This window comes from Anopheles coustani, chromosome 2, assembly GCF_943734705.1.
Source record: "Anopheles coustani chromosome 2, idAnoCousDA_361_x.2, whole genome shotgun sequence".
Lineage (NCBI taxonomy): Eukaryota > Metazoa > Arthropoda > Insecta > Diptera > Culicidae > Anopheles > Anopheles coustani.
Window position 1 is genome coordinate 10616393 of NC_071289.1, and position 17159 is coordinate 10633551.

At 42.9% G+C, this 17159-nt stretch overlaps 1 protein-coding gene across 5 annotated transcripts in view; it reads right to left on the reverse strand.

Moving 5' to 3' along the window:
• Positions 1-2279: 2279 nt before the first annotated feature.
• Positions 2280-17159, reverse strand: part of LOC131262494 (protein NDRG3) — a 38113-nt gene continuing 23233 nt past the window's right edge. For 4 of the 5 annotated variants that reach the window (XM_058264510.1, XM_058264511.1, XM_058264508.1 and 1 more), the window contains exons 3-10: positions 10831-11024; positions 10625-10745; positions 10416-10557; positions 10009-10188; positions 9751-9871; positions 9182-9300; positions 8198-8282; positions 5430-5697 (exon numbers count right to left, since the gene is read on the reverse strand). In XM_058264510.1, coding sequence (XP_058120493.1) covers positions 5630-5697; positions 8198-8282; positions 9182-9300; positions 9751-9871; positions 10009-10188; positions 10416-10557; positions 10625-10745; positions 10831-11024 — 1030 coding nt within the window. In that variant the 3' untranslated portion in view covers positions 5430-5629. Of the gene's footprint in view, positions 2711-5429; positions 5698-8197; positions 8283-9181; positions 9301-9750; positions 9872-10008; positions 10189-10415; positions 10558-10624; positions 10746-10830; positions 11025-17159 lie in introns of those variants that run through there. The other variant, XM_058264507.1, reaches the window with a different exon arrangement.

The following is a 17159-nucleotide window of genomic DNA, read 5'->3' on the forward strand; positions in this document are numbered from 1 at the left end:
CTAAAAGTTTGCCCAGTCAAGTCAACATCACTACTATAAAGTTCGACTACCCGTCAAAACGGTAGCCAATGCTAGCGGTACCTGCTCGTCTAGGGTAACAATAGTTTGATTTTGGTTTCGGTATTTTCTTTAACAACGTCATTTCTAACTGCGAATTCTATGGATGATTTTGTGTGTGAGTGTGTGTGTGTTTTTTGGGGGGGTCTCGCTGCACATTTTTGCATTTTTGTGCTCATTTTATCGACTGCACGGATGCGTTTATTGTTAGTGTTCTCGGTTTGCTTAACATCGATTATTGGGTGAACACCAAAGTATTGGAAAGTAGGTCAAGTAAAAGTGGTGGTTTTAAAGGAACAAAGTTACGTCCAGCATACATTCATCGAACATATATTCAGAGGAATTGTCTTAACTAGTACTAATACGAGATTTGAAATGTAATCAATCGAACGTAGAGTCAGAGTACATTCTAAAAGTTGTTTCCTACTATCGCATTCAGGTCTATCTAACAAACTATCAACATGCCACCACCACTTGCTTCTGTTTGTTTCTGCGTTTTTTTTTCTACAGCGCTCAAATATTGTTCTTCTGTTTGCTCGTTGTTCAACGTGTCTCGTTGCGTGTTTTTTTGTTTGTTCCGGCGGAGAAACATTAAGAAATGTGTAAGTAAACTATGGCAGTTTGTTTTTGTTCGTCACAAAGAATGGGGGTTACATAGATAGGGTTAGGTTGAACAGAGATCCTTACTTTCCACACGTTCTCTCGGGATAAAATGACACACTTAGACCAACTTAATTAGCCTGAGTATAGAAATTTACGTAAGATCCTTCTAATATGCTGATAGTACCGTTCGATAGTTTTCAATATAGCTCCACTAAAAATACAGGGGTACGAGCGTGTCTGCCGATAAGCAACTGTGTCCATATTTTGTTTTAAATTATTTAATTCGTGTTCGAGTGCTTCCTGTTCGTGTTTCTGTTTTTCACTTAATTTATACGTTTTTTTCGCTTACTTGCAGAACCACTTGCAGGCAGACGGCGGTTATCTAGAAGTTACGTTACGGGTTACTCGCTTATTAGCTTAGTTCGTTTTAACGATATGCATCTCACGTCACAGCAATTGCCACATCTCTTGGTAGTCTCTGGATAGTTTCTTCATATGCCCTTTTTTGCATGATTCTGGTAGCCTATTTTATACGCATTACCAGAGTCCTCTTAAACAGCTCACCGACCGTTTATACACCCGGTACCGCGTTCGATATTATTACTGTTTCCCTTAGTTGCGCTTGGCGCATGGCGGTGTCCGACATTTTCCATCCTTTCCCCTATACCGCTCACAGTTTTCCCATTGGCCACCTGGTCGTTCCTAGGTTCTAGTATTGTTTTCTACAAAATTTACAGTTCCTCGTTTTGCTATTCCTGTTTCAGCGCTAGGGTTTGTTACGGGCTTTCGGGAGTTCTCCTGCAAAAACCCGTATTAACTCGACCAAAGAAGACACACGCAACAAAAGCCCTCCAGTGGAATGGTACATTAAGAAAGTGATATTTCAGCTTCCAATTGATTATGTCTGCCCTATAGGCTCGATTGGTCACCCCTCATACCCACATCACATCATCGGGTTGGATGAAATGTATTCATCGAAAAGTCTTTTGCGTAGTTTTCCTTGTTTTTGAAGATATTTTCCTTTAACTTATAGCTATTGCTTATGATTTGTTTATTCTTTTCATTAGGATTTTTCCGAAAAACGGCACTATGTGCTTGATAGAAGATAAAAACCGTTTCGTATCCGTTCTGAGGCCGAAGAAAGCTAATTAAAAGCATGTGTTAAAGTCAGATCAACTGTAATAGTAATCGGTTTCCGATATTGGGTTTTGGTTGTTTTAATTATCATACTTGTTTTAATTTCCTTCCTACAGGATAGACGAATGGGAACGACGGTGTTTTTCCGATCCAGTTGGAGCTTCAGTTGGTCACTTTTAAAATGACATAGAAAATATTGCATTTAACAACACCTTCTCTATCCGATACCGTCGATTTGTCCAGACTTCCTCCTCCTCATCCTCGCCCTCATCCTCTTCAACGCCTTCCTCGCCGTCCCCGCACCAGGCGTACGACTTTCGCCACACCCACTGGTCCAACGGTAAACTGTGTCGCCTTTCTTCCTGCCGTCCATACTTTAACGCGCCATCCTTTGGTACTCTCCCATCATCATCATCCCCATCGGAACGATTTATCAATTCCACCGGCCGGCCATCATCGTTCCGGCCCGATATGTCTCTTTTCTAGCACGCCACGTTCTCGGGCAGCGGGTTCTCCGTTATTCGGATGGCGCCATTCTTCGACCGGCTCTCGTAGATGGCCGCACTGGTGGCGCTTCCGCCAATGCACGCGCTACCGGTGCTCGAGATATTCGCCGTTGCTGTGATGCCGATGCCACCGCTTCCGTTTCCGTTGCCGTTGCCTCCGGCCGCTGCTGGCTGTTCGGAGCTACCGCCGCCGCCACCGCCACCACCACCGCCCGCCAGCGCCATCACGTTGCCGTTCAGCTTGTCGAACTCTTGATTGTGGTTATTGCACGACACCATTTCATTGTTGTTGTTGTTGTTGTTGTTGTTGTGGCGGTTGATTGCAGTTGCCATAGCAGCAGCAGTAGCAGCAGTAGCAGCAGCAGCAGTGGTAGTATGGTATTTAGCATGCGGTGAAAATGTTGGTGCTGCCTCAACACCATTAGTACGATTAATAGCTGTAGCTGATAAAAGCGAGGTGCGTGTCTTTGATGGGATGATGTTTCGCAAATGAGCTAGTCGTTATAATTGGTTGGTTTTTATATTTTCTCTGTTTTTGGTAGAAAATATACACTGATTACATTTAATTAATATGATTCCGCGCGAAGATTCAATGTTTGTATCAGGTGAGGAAGAATGGATGGTTGCTAGTAGTTAGTCTCGAGTTAGGACCGGCTTCTCCGGAATGGCTACCGAAAAACGAGAGACACCTCAGGCAAAGACAATCGAAAAGTTCAATGTATGTTTGACATCTATCAGATCAAAAAAAAAACTTCCTCTTGGAGTGACTACTTCCGGTCTAGGTGGGATGTTTGAGACGGTTTCTTCCTGTCCTTGCACAGTGTTTCAAAATAAACATTAAATATTGTAGCCTCGTAACGACTGTGCGCTCGAAACGAAAATAATTGTTAAACAATATGTTAGCAATTGGCGGCAAAAAAAAAGACACGAAAGAAAACAAAAAAGGTAACATTCTTCAAGTATAACCGAAACAAATCTATACAAAAAGCGAAACATTGTACATAGTAACGTTTACTGCATGAGGTGATGATAGTATGAACGAGTCGATGGGAATGTTTTATGCAAGGATACGATTACGAGTTGATGGATGGATGCTGATAGTGATAGCAAAAATTTGATTATAATTGATTATTTGATTGTTCACATTTGTTTTTCGATGAAAGTATACGAATCGTTCATAGGGATACCATGTATTTTTTTTATATTCCTTACTAGCAGTGCGGCGTTATCTACTATTTCTCCAACTGTTGCGTGTGACCGTCCCCTTAAGCGCTCAATCTGCATTATATATATATCTACTGAGGCAAAGTGTTTTCCCATGCACATTGTACTACGATCGAATTGGGCGTTCCGTAGAATTAACGTTATGATCGTCAATTTCGACCAAGAATATTTTTACCAAATTGGAAAAAAATAACATCTCTTTTAAAGAGTACACTTTCTTCAGTTTATGGAAATCGTGTGGAATGGATCCAAAAGTTGCCAATGAAAGAAACGATCTTGTGAAAGAACCTCCACTTTTCCTAAGCGAAGTCTAGTTGTTCGTGCAAATAATTTGTCTTTCTTTCAAAGCTTTATGTGTGTAAAATAAATGCAAGCATCCGCGGGTTTTTCTTTAATAATTTATTACATATCGCTTCATAGTATACATTTTTAAACGCAACAAAAAATATAATGAAAATAACGAACAGAAGAAGATAACAGCGGAAGATTTCAGAGAATAGAAATTATTTAAAACAGAAGAGTTAATACGAGAGCCGGATCGATGATGAACAGGATGCAAACGAAACATGATCAACGATAAACGATCGTTCGCAATGGATAACTAAACGGCGTAAATTGATTGCAAACGGCATACGGGCGCTGCTTTGCCAGCTCTATCGATAAAGAACGGAAACTAATAGAAATTCGAAATTAAAAAGAGTTGGAAAAGCGAACGGGCGGCACGTTCTCTCGCTTGATCATTTGCTCCAGCTACAACCGCACAAGCTTTAGCACGGTAACATGTTTTGTTTTGTATGTTTTGTTTTGCTTAGAGACCAGCCGGTGCCTTTGCTTTAGTGGGTGAGGCAAGTTTCTTCGCAACTGTGGAGAGAAAATACATTCCACGAAAGATTTAGCTTGCTTCCTTGGTTGCGGAAGGATGATGGAATTGTGTGAACGCGATCACGCCATTACGGTGATCGACTGTGGTTATGTAGCTTGCAAGTGAAGGATATACGCGACCGTGGGTGTGAGAAAGCATAAACTTAGTCTGTATTGTAAGAGCAGAATACAATCGCAGGCAAGGCTTTACACTGCAAGAAACACAGCAACGTTTAGCAATAGTTTCGTTCATTCTCCCATGTTTAAAGGTTATTTCACTATAGGCACTACTTGTATGTAAATTAATAACACTATTATGGTTCGATAAAAAAAAACAAATGCAAACAATGTTGTAATGAAAGTGTTATTAAAGCCGACCCGTCTGGTTCAAAACGACTCTTAGAAAGCTAATCAATTATTGCACAAAGTGAAGAATTATGGAATGAATTCAAAAAGGGGTGATGTGATCAGAAAACATAAGAGTAAGGGTAATTGTGACTGTTTATGTTGAGTGCATCCAAAGGGGATGCCACCAAACGGGGTCGAAAGATTGTACTCAATCTTTGTTAAGATTTATTTATCTACTTTTCCAATTTGGACTTCCATACTTTCTACACGCTTTCAACGACGCTTGAAATAGCGACTTAAACGCGAAATTAACTATAGTCTTAAACTAACGACGTCTTACGATGGCACCCGGTAGCGGGCTAGAATCGTTTTGCGCGCACTTATCACTCAGAGTAGAAATAGGGATGAGAACATTATGTATGGGCGTACGTTTTTCAAACACCCAAAGGAATAACACAGATTGTTAGGTCAATCTTTGGTTTGCAAAATATGTTACAACTCGTTTTTGACGATACTACCTTCTCTCAGTAGCGGGATATTAAGAACACTTCAAAATATTACTTGATACAAACCGTGTCCTTTAGCAGTACAGTTCGAATTTTACATGCTTCAAAAACGTACGCACATACTTTGAGTTCCCCTTTGTGCTTTCAAATGTTTATATCCATTTTATATGACTTAGGTTTGTGAATATGTTTTCCAAAATTAATTTATAAAGTTCATGCAAGAACCTGGGTTTTCTTAAGGCGACATAGCACAACGGCGGGAAACATGAGGATGATAAACCTTATTTCGCCCGATCTAGAGGCGTTTAATACGGACTGCTGCAGCGCAACTCTTAGAAGCAAGACCGATCGAGGAAGACCAAAACGGAAACGGGGTAGCGTGGCGTTCTACTGGGACAAACTTTCTACCGTCCCCGCGCGAGATAGTTTGCCTAGTTTTTGCAAAGCTCCAACGGCTAAAAATAAAGGACATAGATGGTGTTATGAGCAAAATAATAATTGCGTGAGCTAAATCCATAAGGCGCAAAAATGTGATATGAGCTTGAGTGGGTAAGATGATATTTTGCTTGCACATAAATTAACAAATGTTTCCATGGAAGATAGTACACAGTAATGCAAATATAAATCAATTAAAACCAATAAAAAACATTGTGAGCACTCATTGTAGATTCGCATTCGCTTAACGCAAACATTTGGATAGCAGTTTGTAACGAAATCATATTAAATTTAGGTAGATCCCTTTCCTCTATGTTGGACAGATTTATGGTTGAAAAGAGAAAGCTTATAAATGATCGAAAAGGACTTCCTTGATACGCTTTATACACACTGAAATACACATCGAATTTTACGTTCCTTAATACACACATTCACACACGCACACGATTCTACCAATACGATTGTTGCAATCTGCAACGGTACATGACGAAGGGAGCAAGAATGATCTATTACAGCGAAGAATAAATTGAAAATAAAGTATGAATTTATCTGATTTATGAATATGTAAGATTGAAATTTTCAGTGAAAAAGATTCCACACCAATACCATAAAATGAAATGAAGTAGATAGGATTTTCCACAAAGATTAAGTTATACCGTAAAATACGTGCGATTCACAAGAATTCAATGCTTGATAATCGGGGTGGAATATGAGTAAAGAAACGCAAATCTAAATGAAAAGCAAGTGGATTTCAATATCAACGTCAAGCTTGTCTGGGTTTGGTAGTTTTCTCAAAGCTCAAACAAGCTAGTTTCCTTTCGGCTTTATTGCAATTTTAAATTTTAAATTTACTATAAATTCATCGTAACACATCGTGCTTTCCATCTCCCACTGATCCATTGGATTGATAGTTCAACTCACTCACTTTCCCTACGTCTTTCGCTGCATTTTTGCATGTCTCTTCCTTTCATTCAACGAAACGTTGTTACATAACAACAATTCTATTTTAACCTATCAACCAATCATTCTTTCCTGGTGAAAACAGAACAAACAAACATTTTGATTTCATTTGTGCTAGTGTGAACCTTTGCTGGAAGAACTGTATGTGAACAAACGAATCACAAATAAGGTCAAAATTGCTACTTCTGCGTGAAAACGCATTGTCTAAATTTTAGCGTCAAAGTCAGTTTCAACACTGCCAATTAAAGCCATACTAGATTAGCTTGTCCTATATATTTATGTTTATATGCATTTGGAAACTATGACTAGTTTTATCGTTTTGATTCTGTTCAAAGTTCAAGTTATTAGTTCAGCGGTTTATTATTGTTCGTTTGTTCGTTTCCCGTATTTCGATTCGCACAGACTGCTGGTACAAATATTGAACTTATCCAGTAGCGATCATATTAATTCATAATGAAACCAATGCTATCGGTCTAATGAGCGGGTTATTGTGTGAGTGTTTTTTTTTTGTTTGTTTGAATGAGCCTCTTATAAGTGAATGATTGGAATTTCAGACCTTCGATTTGGTAGTGGCATATTTTTACCACGTCTCGAATGATATGATGTGTCGTGAATCGTATGGCATTCATTTGGTGAAATAATTGTGTGCTTGTGTCCAGACAGACAAGGGATGTATGTTTTTTTTTTTACTGAACGTCTCATACTGATTCTTTGCTGATCGATGACATTTTTTGACAATTTTCTTTCTCTTGGTATATGAGGTAAGGTGAACTGGTGGAAAAAGATACTTAAGGATGCAGTTGTTTTATGGTGATAGCTCTTGCTCCTTTCCCTGCGATAATATTAGCGAAACATGTATGGCAGTGTCTATGGCGTACTATATGGAACATCCCGAGCGACATCAACGATCAATGCATGAAGAATGCAGAGCGATATTTGTTGAGCAAACATGTTGTGAAAATGGATATTTATATGTTTGGCGCTTCGAATGCATTCCGCCGCTTTGGTAGCTCAATTCGCGCATTCACAAAATAAAAGCAAAGCATATCAAATAGCTAAGATTCTCAGATCGTGTACGTCCTCCAGATGGGGCGTCCGTCCCTCAACTCTTACCCTTACGCTAACCATGTTGTGGTCGCGCCGGTATAGCGTGTATGTGTGCGCTTTAACGCGGTGGTGTGTTGTCAGTGTGCGCGTGTATTTCAGCGTGTAAGTGTATAAGGAATACTACTTCGGTTTACTTTTATTCCAATTCTGACTGCCCTCCTTCACAGTGTACTCTTGCGCCAATGCTTCACAGATCTGCTCGATTCGCCTGCCCAGTTATTAATTTCGCGGTCAAGGACTGTTTGAGTATCATATTTATGTTACGACTTCCGGACATATCGATTTCTTAATACGGCTCTAAAACTGCATCTCAACTGTACGGTGGGGTGGACACTCTCTAGCACTCGACTGGTTTATTGATCGGGTTGGCTCAAGTTGAAATGTGTGTACTATGCGCGCAATACTCTTACATCACTAGTACGGGTGTGGGAAGTCGGAAAATTTAACACTTACCGTAGCCTTCACCCTGCAGGAACAGTCGGAATGCTTCGGCCAGCTTGCCCGGTTGCTCCTCCAGTACCAAACCGCAATCGGAGATCTAAAATGTAAGGGACCACGTGTTAGTAACCAAACCAAAGAAGGATCGTTTGAATGAACGATGATTGAAAGACTTTAAATGGTGTCCTCCCAGACCTTACATCCCCCTCACTTATTGCATACGACTTACAAAATTGTGACGAATGAAAATGCTTGAATTTAACTTTTCCGACGAAGAAATTCCACTCCGAAAACTTTTACCACCAGATGGTACCTTCTTCCTACGCTTTTCCGTTCTGTCAAACTACGACGGAAGCATAATTTAGAAGCTCCAAATTCTAAGAAATCATCAGGTCCTGACCAAACGTGACTCGAACAGTGTATCCTTCATCACAGGGTTGGTCTTTAGGTTTATCAGAGCGTTACCATTTGTATTCAATACTGCACTATCAAGGTTCGGAGGCAATAAAAATATATATAAAAATAATACTTTTTCCTATGTTTATCACATATTTACGTAATTTGGAATGCTGAAACAAAGTCTGCTGCACGGCGATTATTTATTTTTATTTAAACGCATTGCAGAAAAAATATGCTGGGTAGAGTCATGAAAGACAAGGAAGTACCTGTGACACGTTACGTAATTGCATTATTTCAGATCGATGTGAGCAGAACGGGAAGTGAAACGGTGAAACGTGGTCACATCCTTCGTCCATTAGTTACCGCTTCAACCCAAAACCACACCCGAAACTGAAACCCCCTATCCACCACCACGCTCTGTCAACGGACAGTGGAATTCGACGGCGGAAATAACATTCCGCACGTGTTCCACACACACACTCACACCCACGTGCATGGTCAGAACTAACGACACGGAAACGCATATTCGTCGAAGAAGGGAAAGACCGACGACGCGTCGGATGGCGTCGATTGACGTCGTTGGAATTAAAATGAAATTACCTTCATCCAATTAGTCTTCTCGGGGATAAGTCTACCGTTGAACGTTACTGTATCATCGATGTGGGGCGATAACGCGCCAGTAATGTTTAGCACGGGCATCTTCAGCGACGGGGCGGCAACTGCGGTTGTGCGAAGAGACAAAATTAAAACAAGCATTAACGTGGTGTCCATCGGTGCGAAAGGCCTTTCGCAGAGCCGGGCCGAAGCGAAAGGATATAGATTAACATGATTAAAATTTAATAGAAATCCAATCAACCGATAGCTGATAATTGCGCTAGAGTTCTGTAGGAAATGGGAAAATTATCCTTCTGGCGAAAGTGATTTAATGTAAATCTCAAAACAATAAATAATTTCCACAACACCAGAAAAACTCGAATTAAATTGCTTGATATAACAAACTGTAAACCTCTAGAAAGTCGATAGTGTAATGCTAAGGATGTTTTCAAATGTATGTGAACACAGTGTTAAAGTTTATTTCTATACTGCAAATGTTTGGCAAAAGATTAAACTTGACAGCACAACCTGTAAAAACATATTCAGCCATTCTACACAGATCGCAATTTGCTTACCTGTTTGTGGTGAGCCGGAAGGTGTTCGGGCGATGTTCAAATCCGTACGCTTAATGTAGGCGTCAATCAGCATGGCCAAGTTAACTGGGTTAATCGAACGCTCAAAGTTGCTCTTGTACAGCTGTACACGTAAACATTAGGACAGGCGTGTGTGTGGGCATTTTTGTATAGAGAAGGAGAGACAACATGTTAATATTAGTACACTAGACTAGACCCCAACAATATGTCGTATCATTTGGCTCGCTTGAATGCACTCACCTGAACCAGATCCAGATTGCGCTCCTCTGGATTCCGCCCGAAGTGATGCCACATCAAGTAGTCCAGCACACCCTGGGTCATGCCCTTCGTGCGGAGATTACGGGTGTTCAGCAGCTGGTAGCCCCATTCGATCCAGCCGGCCGCCGTCGAGCTGCAGTTGATAAGGCAGAGTGCGCCGACCTGTCGAATTGGACGAAATTGAATTGTTTTTTACCCATCGGTTCCATCCTTGCTCTACTAAAATGCTGTCATGGTCCTTCGCTTGCGTGTTCAGTCCTGAACGCGATGGTGGGTGTCACTCATCCTCCGCGGGGGGTGACAACGATTTCGTGCCGAGCACAGAATTGGAGCATGCTCGTTATCAGCACAGCGCTTCCACGCGGCGACAGACAAGCTTCAAGACTCACCTTATCCGGATTGGCCAGGGCGAAGCGGGCAAGAATGTTTGCCCCAGCGCCAACGCCGAACCCGATGATGGATTTCAAATTGAAGTGTGTCATCACAAACAACAGCTGCGATGCCAGCTCGTCGAACGTGGGGTACACGTAGCTGTGGAGAGATTATAAGGAAAAATGTCAGATGGGTTTCATTAGGGATAGGAGACAAATATACTCACTCTTCCGGGAACGTCGGAGCACCTTCCTCCTGGCCGGGTGCGTTCACGTGGTACACACAGAAGTTGTCCAGCAGCGAGCGCATCGTGGGGAAGTTGAAGAACCCGGCAAAGCTTGATGCATCTGAGTTGAGTAGAAAAAAAAGAAGAGTCCCATTACAAAACCATATCCAGTGTGGGATTACATCCCGCCCCGACGCAACACTCACAGTTCAATCCCAGATCGTGGTACGTCACGATCGCCGGCTTCGTTGTATCGCCCTGCACCGCCACCAGAATGTCGCCCTTGTCCGTCGGGACGCGCCGTAGGTCGCACGAGCCGACTATCGAGCCGCGCTGGTTCGGATACTGTAGCTGCACCGAGCGCAGCTCAATGTCGTCCATCGGGTCCACCGGCATCGCTCTGCATGGCGGAATAAAGAGGATCGAAGCGGATGGAGTCAGTCTTGACCGGTACGGGGCTGTTGCTGTGGTTACGCAGTGCCGCTATCGTTTACGGATTCGGGGTCGTACTCAGGGACGTCCCAGCGCATTGCATTCAGTGACGATGACGATTTTTCGTCCCACAAGAAGCAACGATCGAAGTAAACAATCGTAATACCATGAGGGACTGAAACTGGTCCCATCCATGCGACGTAATAATGCCCAAGGCCTTTATTACCATTCAACGTTCGCTTAGGACACTTCTTATATATTTAGATCATATTGCATCATATATTGAGATGTGAGAATCTTGTCTCAAAAGTTCAAAGGACTTTTAGGCAATACAATTTTCTATTTATCGATTACGAAAAAGACTATTCTATTTTCTATCTATCCCGAATAGAACCTACAAAAAGTTTATAAAGCTATGTATAGATACAGCTCTTTTCTACTAAGAAGGAACATAATTTACTACAAGCTGTTCCACTAGTAACTGTTGAAAATTGAATACTGAATCATGCAAAAAATGTTGCACATTAGGTTAAACAAAATTTGATCTTTTTATTGCATCGAACAGAAGATTCCCATCATAAAAACTAACAAGATCGAAGATCTTTACGAACAGTCGATAAAGTTCAAGATATTAAATTACAAATCAGTCGAACATACATTCGCGTTCACCCTGTTTTTCCCATGAATCATTCGATTTTTGGTTCATAAAATACGCCTGCGAACAATATCAAACCTACCCCGACGTTGATTAGAAACCAACCAGTCAGATAGCTGGTAGAATAGCCTGTTACAGATTCCAGTCTGTTTTCTTTCATCTGAGTTTTGGGTCCTGGCTGTTTCCAATCGAAGCGCTTTTTGCACGGGCGGCCCACCCCCGAAAACTTGCCGGCCTTCGGTGTCCTTCGCAACTTTCCCGACTGAAGCAATAACGCGCCTTCGGGGAAGTTTTCGCCAAAGCGTAAGGCTAGATGAGGCGGACAAAATATTTGCTGCCCCAAGCCCTAATGAATCGCCGGCCGAAGACGGTTTGATTTGGCGAAGCGGGGTGGGTGAGTTTTCTTTTTCTGATGCGGAGAATTTTGCAAATTGTTAACTCTGTGGGATGGTTTACTTTTCTTAACAAATTCTTCCCCGCGCTCGGCAGCGGTAAAGCAAATTTTGGCAACTTCAATCGATTCCGAGCAAATGCGGTGACGCGCGGATCTGGGAGTGGGAAAAAGTTGTGCGCCCGGGTTGTTACGTAATAGTATCGCTTTCCACCTGGGTCCCACAGCCAAGCCAGTGCGAAGCATCGGAAAACCCATATTCCATCATTTATGCCACAGGCAGCAAAAAAGAGTAGAGAAGCGCTGGTAAATGGGGCCGTTTTTATTTTCCCATCCACGAACGGACGGACGGTTAAGGCTTGCCATAGCCAGAAAGTCAAATTGAACACGAGACAACATTATTTTTAGCAAATATATTCGATTCTATAAGGCTAAAAAACAACCTCCCCCCGCCCAACAGGACGATTATGTCCTTCGACAAAAGTGTTCGATTTCAGTCGTTATGCGATTTTGTTCACACTGGCCTGGGTATTTTATTTTCCACCCGGTTCGCCTGTGGGATGGGCTGACGAGAAAATCGAACACACTCCGACGACTGGCTGGCGCGCCGAACCACCGGTGGTTACTATGGCAACCCGTTGGGTTAACACAGAATTCAACAAAAGTTCCGCTACAAATGCCGGTGGAAAAAAAATCATATGCCACTTGTTTCCACCTTTTTTTTGTGGTGCGGGGGGAAAAAAGGACGATGAGGCATGTGAAAAGATAATGGGAAAGGACCGTTGGCTGGAGGGTCTCGGAAAACACCTGAAACCTCTCCAACGCAGGGCACTCCGGCAAAGAATCCCTTCGTACCGACCTGGCTGTAACATCCACCTATTTTTTTTACCAATCATCAGGTCAAAGGCCACTCCACACACACACACACATACCCCATATTTGCCCGGCGATTGCCCCGGACGGTATTAAACGATTTTCCACAGGCGGAAGAACTTTTGGCAGTCTGTCATTGTTAGGACAACGTGCGTCCGCCGGGGAAAGGTTTCAATGGAACAATTTATCATTTCAACCTTTCTCGCCGTGATGTGATAAGGGGCAGCTTTTTGACCTTTTCACGGACGCTTTCCGCGATGGCCGGGAAATGAATTGCTAGAATGTCAGCTAACGAATAGAACAAAAACAAGCACGAGGAGGTTTAATTTTCCTCGAGGGTGTGCTTTTTCCTCCCCCCCGGACGGAAGTGGAGCCAGACAAATCGAGCATTCTGGACGTTAGTTTACCGAAGAATTCATCAATGTTCAAGCCCATGTGCAGGTTCATTTAGAGTTATTTGGTTTTAAGTTTACCCTCGAAACAAATTGCATGTCGCACAACGACGTGCCTATTTTAAATGAAAGCTATTTTTAATACGCATCACTTGTGGGCGAAAGCCAAACCAAACAAGATCCCGCGTCCCGAATGGGTTTCCAATAACCCAACGGAAAAGTAAACATCGGCAAGCCGGTATAATCGGTTTCTCCGTCCCGAAACGTGCGCCAGCGAAATTGATCTGGATTTGATAGACTAATTAATTCGCATCCCCATGAAAGGACGATTATCTTTGCCAAGGTTGGAGGAGAGGGATGTTTACAGAGCAAATATGGCGAGTGATGCCCGAAGTTTACGACTTTACCGAACCGTTCACACATACCCTCGGTCGGTTGGTTGGTCTCGATTCGCAAAACTCGTACGAAAAATGTCCCCATCCCAAAAGCCCATGACGGATGGCGCAGTACTGCATTACCCAGTGACACACACACACACGTCTGTCGACTCCCGCATTGGCCCGCATGGTTGTCCTCCGCTTTGGACTAAATTTAGCCGACGACTGATGTCACTGATTAAACTTACCGGAATCCATTTTCGATCCCTCATCCTCTCGAATGGAGGAACTTCGGGCGATGTCAAGGCAACCTGCCAAAAACAATGGGCGACGACTTGGGGGGAATTCCGGGAGATGAGTTTTTTGTTGTTGTTGTTGAAAAATTCGAGCAGATTGCGCAACCCCCACCGGAAGATGGGGCACCCCTTTTCGGAAGCCGTCGCACTCGAGTTGGAATTGGAGCAGAGCCTTTTCCACCGAGAAGAAAACCCAACATTGAAATATTGTTTCCCATGTTTTAACTCGAACCCTTGTTGACATAACACTGTAGAACATTTTCAAAAAGAATCAACCTGATTTGCGAAAACCTACTATCGGAGGGGAGTAAAGACCTCCAAGCAAACGGGCGACATTGTTCTACACAATCGCAACAAATTGCGACAAACTAAACACTTGCAAAAAGAAATTTGCATATCTTCAACCTTAATCATTGGAAACAAGCCAAGGAGCAATTTCGCAAAGGTATCTTTCTTCCATGCAAAAGAACTGTATTTGAAGATGAAAAGGTCTTTGTGATGTCGGATCGATTTGTTCGGATAGTTAGTCTAGTCCTCTAGCTCCCCACACCCAAAAAGGACACCAAGAAAATCTAATGAACAGTATCAAACACAATTCGGGGGACATCATTATGGTGTCACGCCGCAATCAGGCGACTTCTGCGTCTTACTTGCATGTCGCTGGGTAATCCGAGGGAGCTTGTTTACTCCAGATTTGATTTTTTACTGCTCCCCTCCTTTCCTGCCACCCATCGTCGACGTTTGTGCGTCGCTCAGCCCTTTTCCAGTAAATACCGGTTAGCTTGCCGCATGACGAAGACGCTCATTGGAGCGTGGCTGCGTAATAAATAACAAAACCTGGTCAGCATGAAACCAGTCATGAAGACGCACCCAAAGTGCCAACCTCGGCCGTTCTTGTTGGTGTTTCTTTTCCTTCTTCACCGGAAATAAAGCGCACACACCCCAATTGCTTATCACCATCCATTTCGAGTAGTTTCAAGCTCAACATAAGTCGAAAATGGCACTCGTTACCAGAGCTCAGCACTTCAGGGAGCTGGTTTCTTACCCGGCAACACAACACGTAGTTCGTAGTATTTCGCGAGAGTTGGATAAGGGTGCGATCTCGTTCACGGCACAACGCAACAAAACAAGACATGCTAATTTGCCAACCATGTTAGTGAAGCTCGCGTACCACACCTTAACACTGGAAGTACGTTACACATTCTTCAACGTGATTTCGTTCACCGTTGCGCATAACGAAATCACATCAAAAGCATATGACTATTTAGACCATCAACGGGTAAACAATTATCCTCGTATAAAGCACCGAGGAGATCCATGCCAACGGATGGTTATCAACAACCCAAACATGGTGATGCTTCGAAGCAGCTCAAAAAGATGCCGAAAAATACACGCCACGATTGGCACGACGACCCGTTCAAATAACTCAAACCCTGGTTGGCATGGAAGGAAAAATGCCCGGATATCTTATGGATCTTGTTAAAAGTAATAAATTCCCTGTCGAAACGTGTTGTTTTTGCTGATCACTTTTATGCCGGCTCGTGCAGTTTTTCTTTGACGGGCTCGAGCAAAACGAGTAGAACAAAAGCACCGTCGTTCGGAAGCGACTCCCATGGAAACGCGTCCGTTTTTCCGCCCACGACTGCACTTTCCACCAGGGGGCAGCAACAAAGAATAAAAACTCAGCGAAAAAACACACAGCGGGACCCCCCAACGACGCGGCATCGAATGTGTAAACAAAACACTTCAGCGTGGGATGTTTTTCCGGAGATTGTGAAAAGCGAAAACAGCGACGTGTTGTGCAGGGTTTTTCAAAGAGTCCATCATGACATCGGTGTCGTTGGTCGGCTTGTGTGCTACAATGCACTACTCTTCTAATGAGGGAAGATCCTTGAAGCCTTCCATAATCCCCCCCACTCCTTGCCACGTTCAAGAGGGAGGGTGGAGGGGGTTTGTTCTCATATGAATTATAACCACTCACCCAGGAAGTGGCCTCCGTTTTTCCAACGATAAGGATCGCGCTGCGCAGGGGGGAGGACAAAATGGAGGCAAGTTAATGCACTTTTCCTGCGGACTACATTTTCCCGGCCGGCTCTCTCGGGCGCTGCACCTTCTCTCCCGCCCTTCGTTGCATAAGAGCTTTTGTTCATTTTGCCATCGATCCGTTTTTCCCCGTAGTCCCCTTCCTTTTTCCCCAACAGTGTTCAACTTATTCATTTTCTTGCTCTTGAAAGAAGTCTTTCTACACGCTTGTCGAAACGACGACGACCTGTGCTATGAAAATTGTTGCATAATGGAAATTATACTAAGACTCCTTCCTTCCTCTGCTTCACTGACGTTGTTCCGGGTGCCTCCTCTGTCCATTATCGACACAGTTTCAAGCGCACGCCGTTCGTCCTACGTTCGACGCTCCTTCTCTCTAATCGAGTTGATGGTCGATGATGGAGGAAGAAAATGTAATAATAGGAAAAGTTGGTGACGGCAGGCAGAGTGGGGCACTTTTAATTGCCTCCCGAGTGGAAAAAGGTTTCCTTTTTCCTTTTTTTTTCAAAACCCCGTTTCTAATGTCCCAGCAATTCTTCTAATTCAAATGAAGTGCAAGTTCATTACGAAGCTTTCAATGTATAACTGAGATTTGCGCTTGCAGGCAAAGGTATTGAAACCGATAGAAGAACTAGTTTGAGGGCCACCAAAGGGATCTTTTTCATTTTGCTATACAACATTATTGAAATTTGAGCATACTGTACATACTGTTTGCGACTATATTCCAGCTTGTGCTACAACCGCAGGTGCAACACTGATTTTATATCGATGGCTATATGTTTATATTATGCTTATGTACTATTAAAAAATGTATATAAATATGTTTGCGAAATAGAAGTATATCATATAGGTAAATATATATAGGTTGCCACAAAATGAGAGCACTACGCGGCGATACGATGAGCTTGAGAGCATGATAAGGGGGAGCCAGTCGTTGAGTGTATGCTGAGCAGATTGTTCGGTAGCTGTTGTTGATTTGTTTGTTTGCTTGTTTTGTTTGTTTTGTTTTGTTTGTTTGTACATTGCTGTGTCTCAATGTTGGACGGTGTCGTGCTTTCATCAAGCAGGTTAAACAA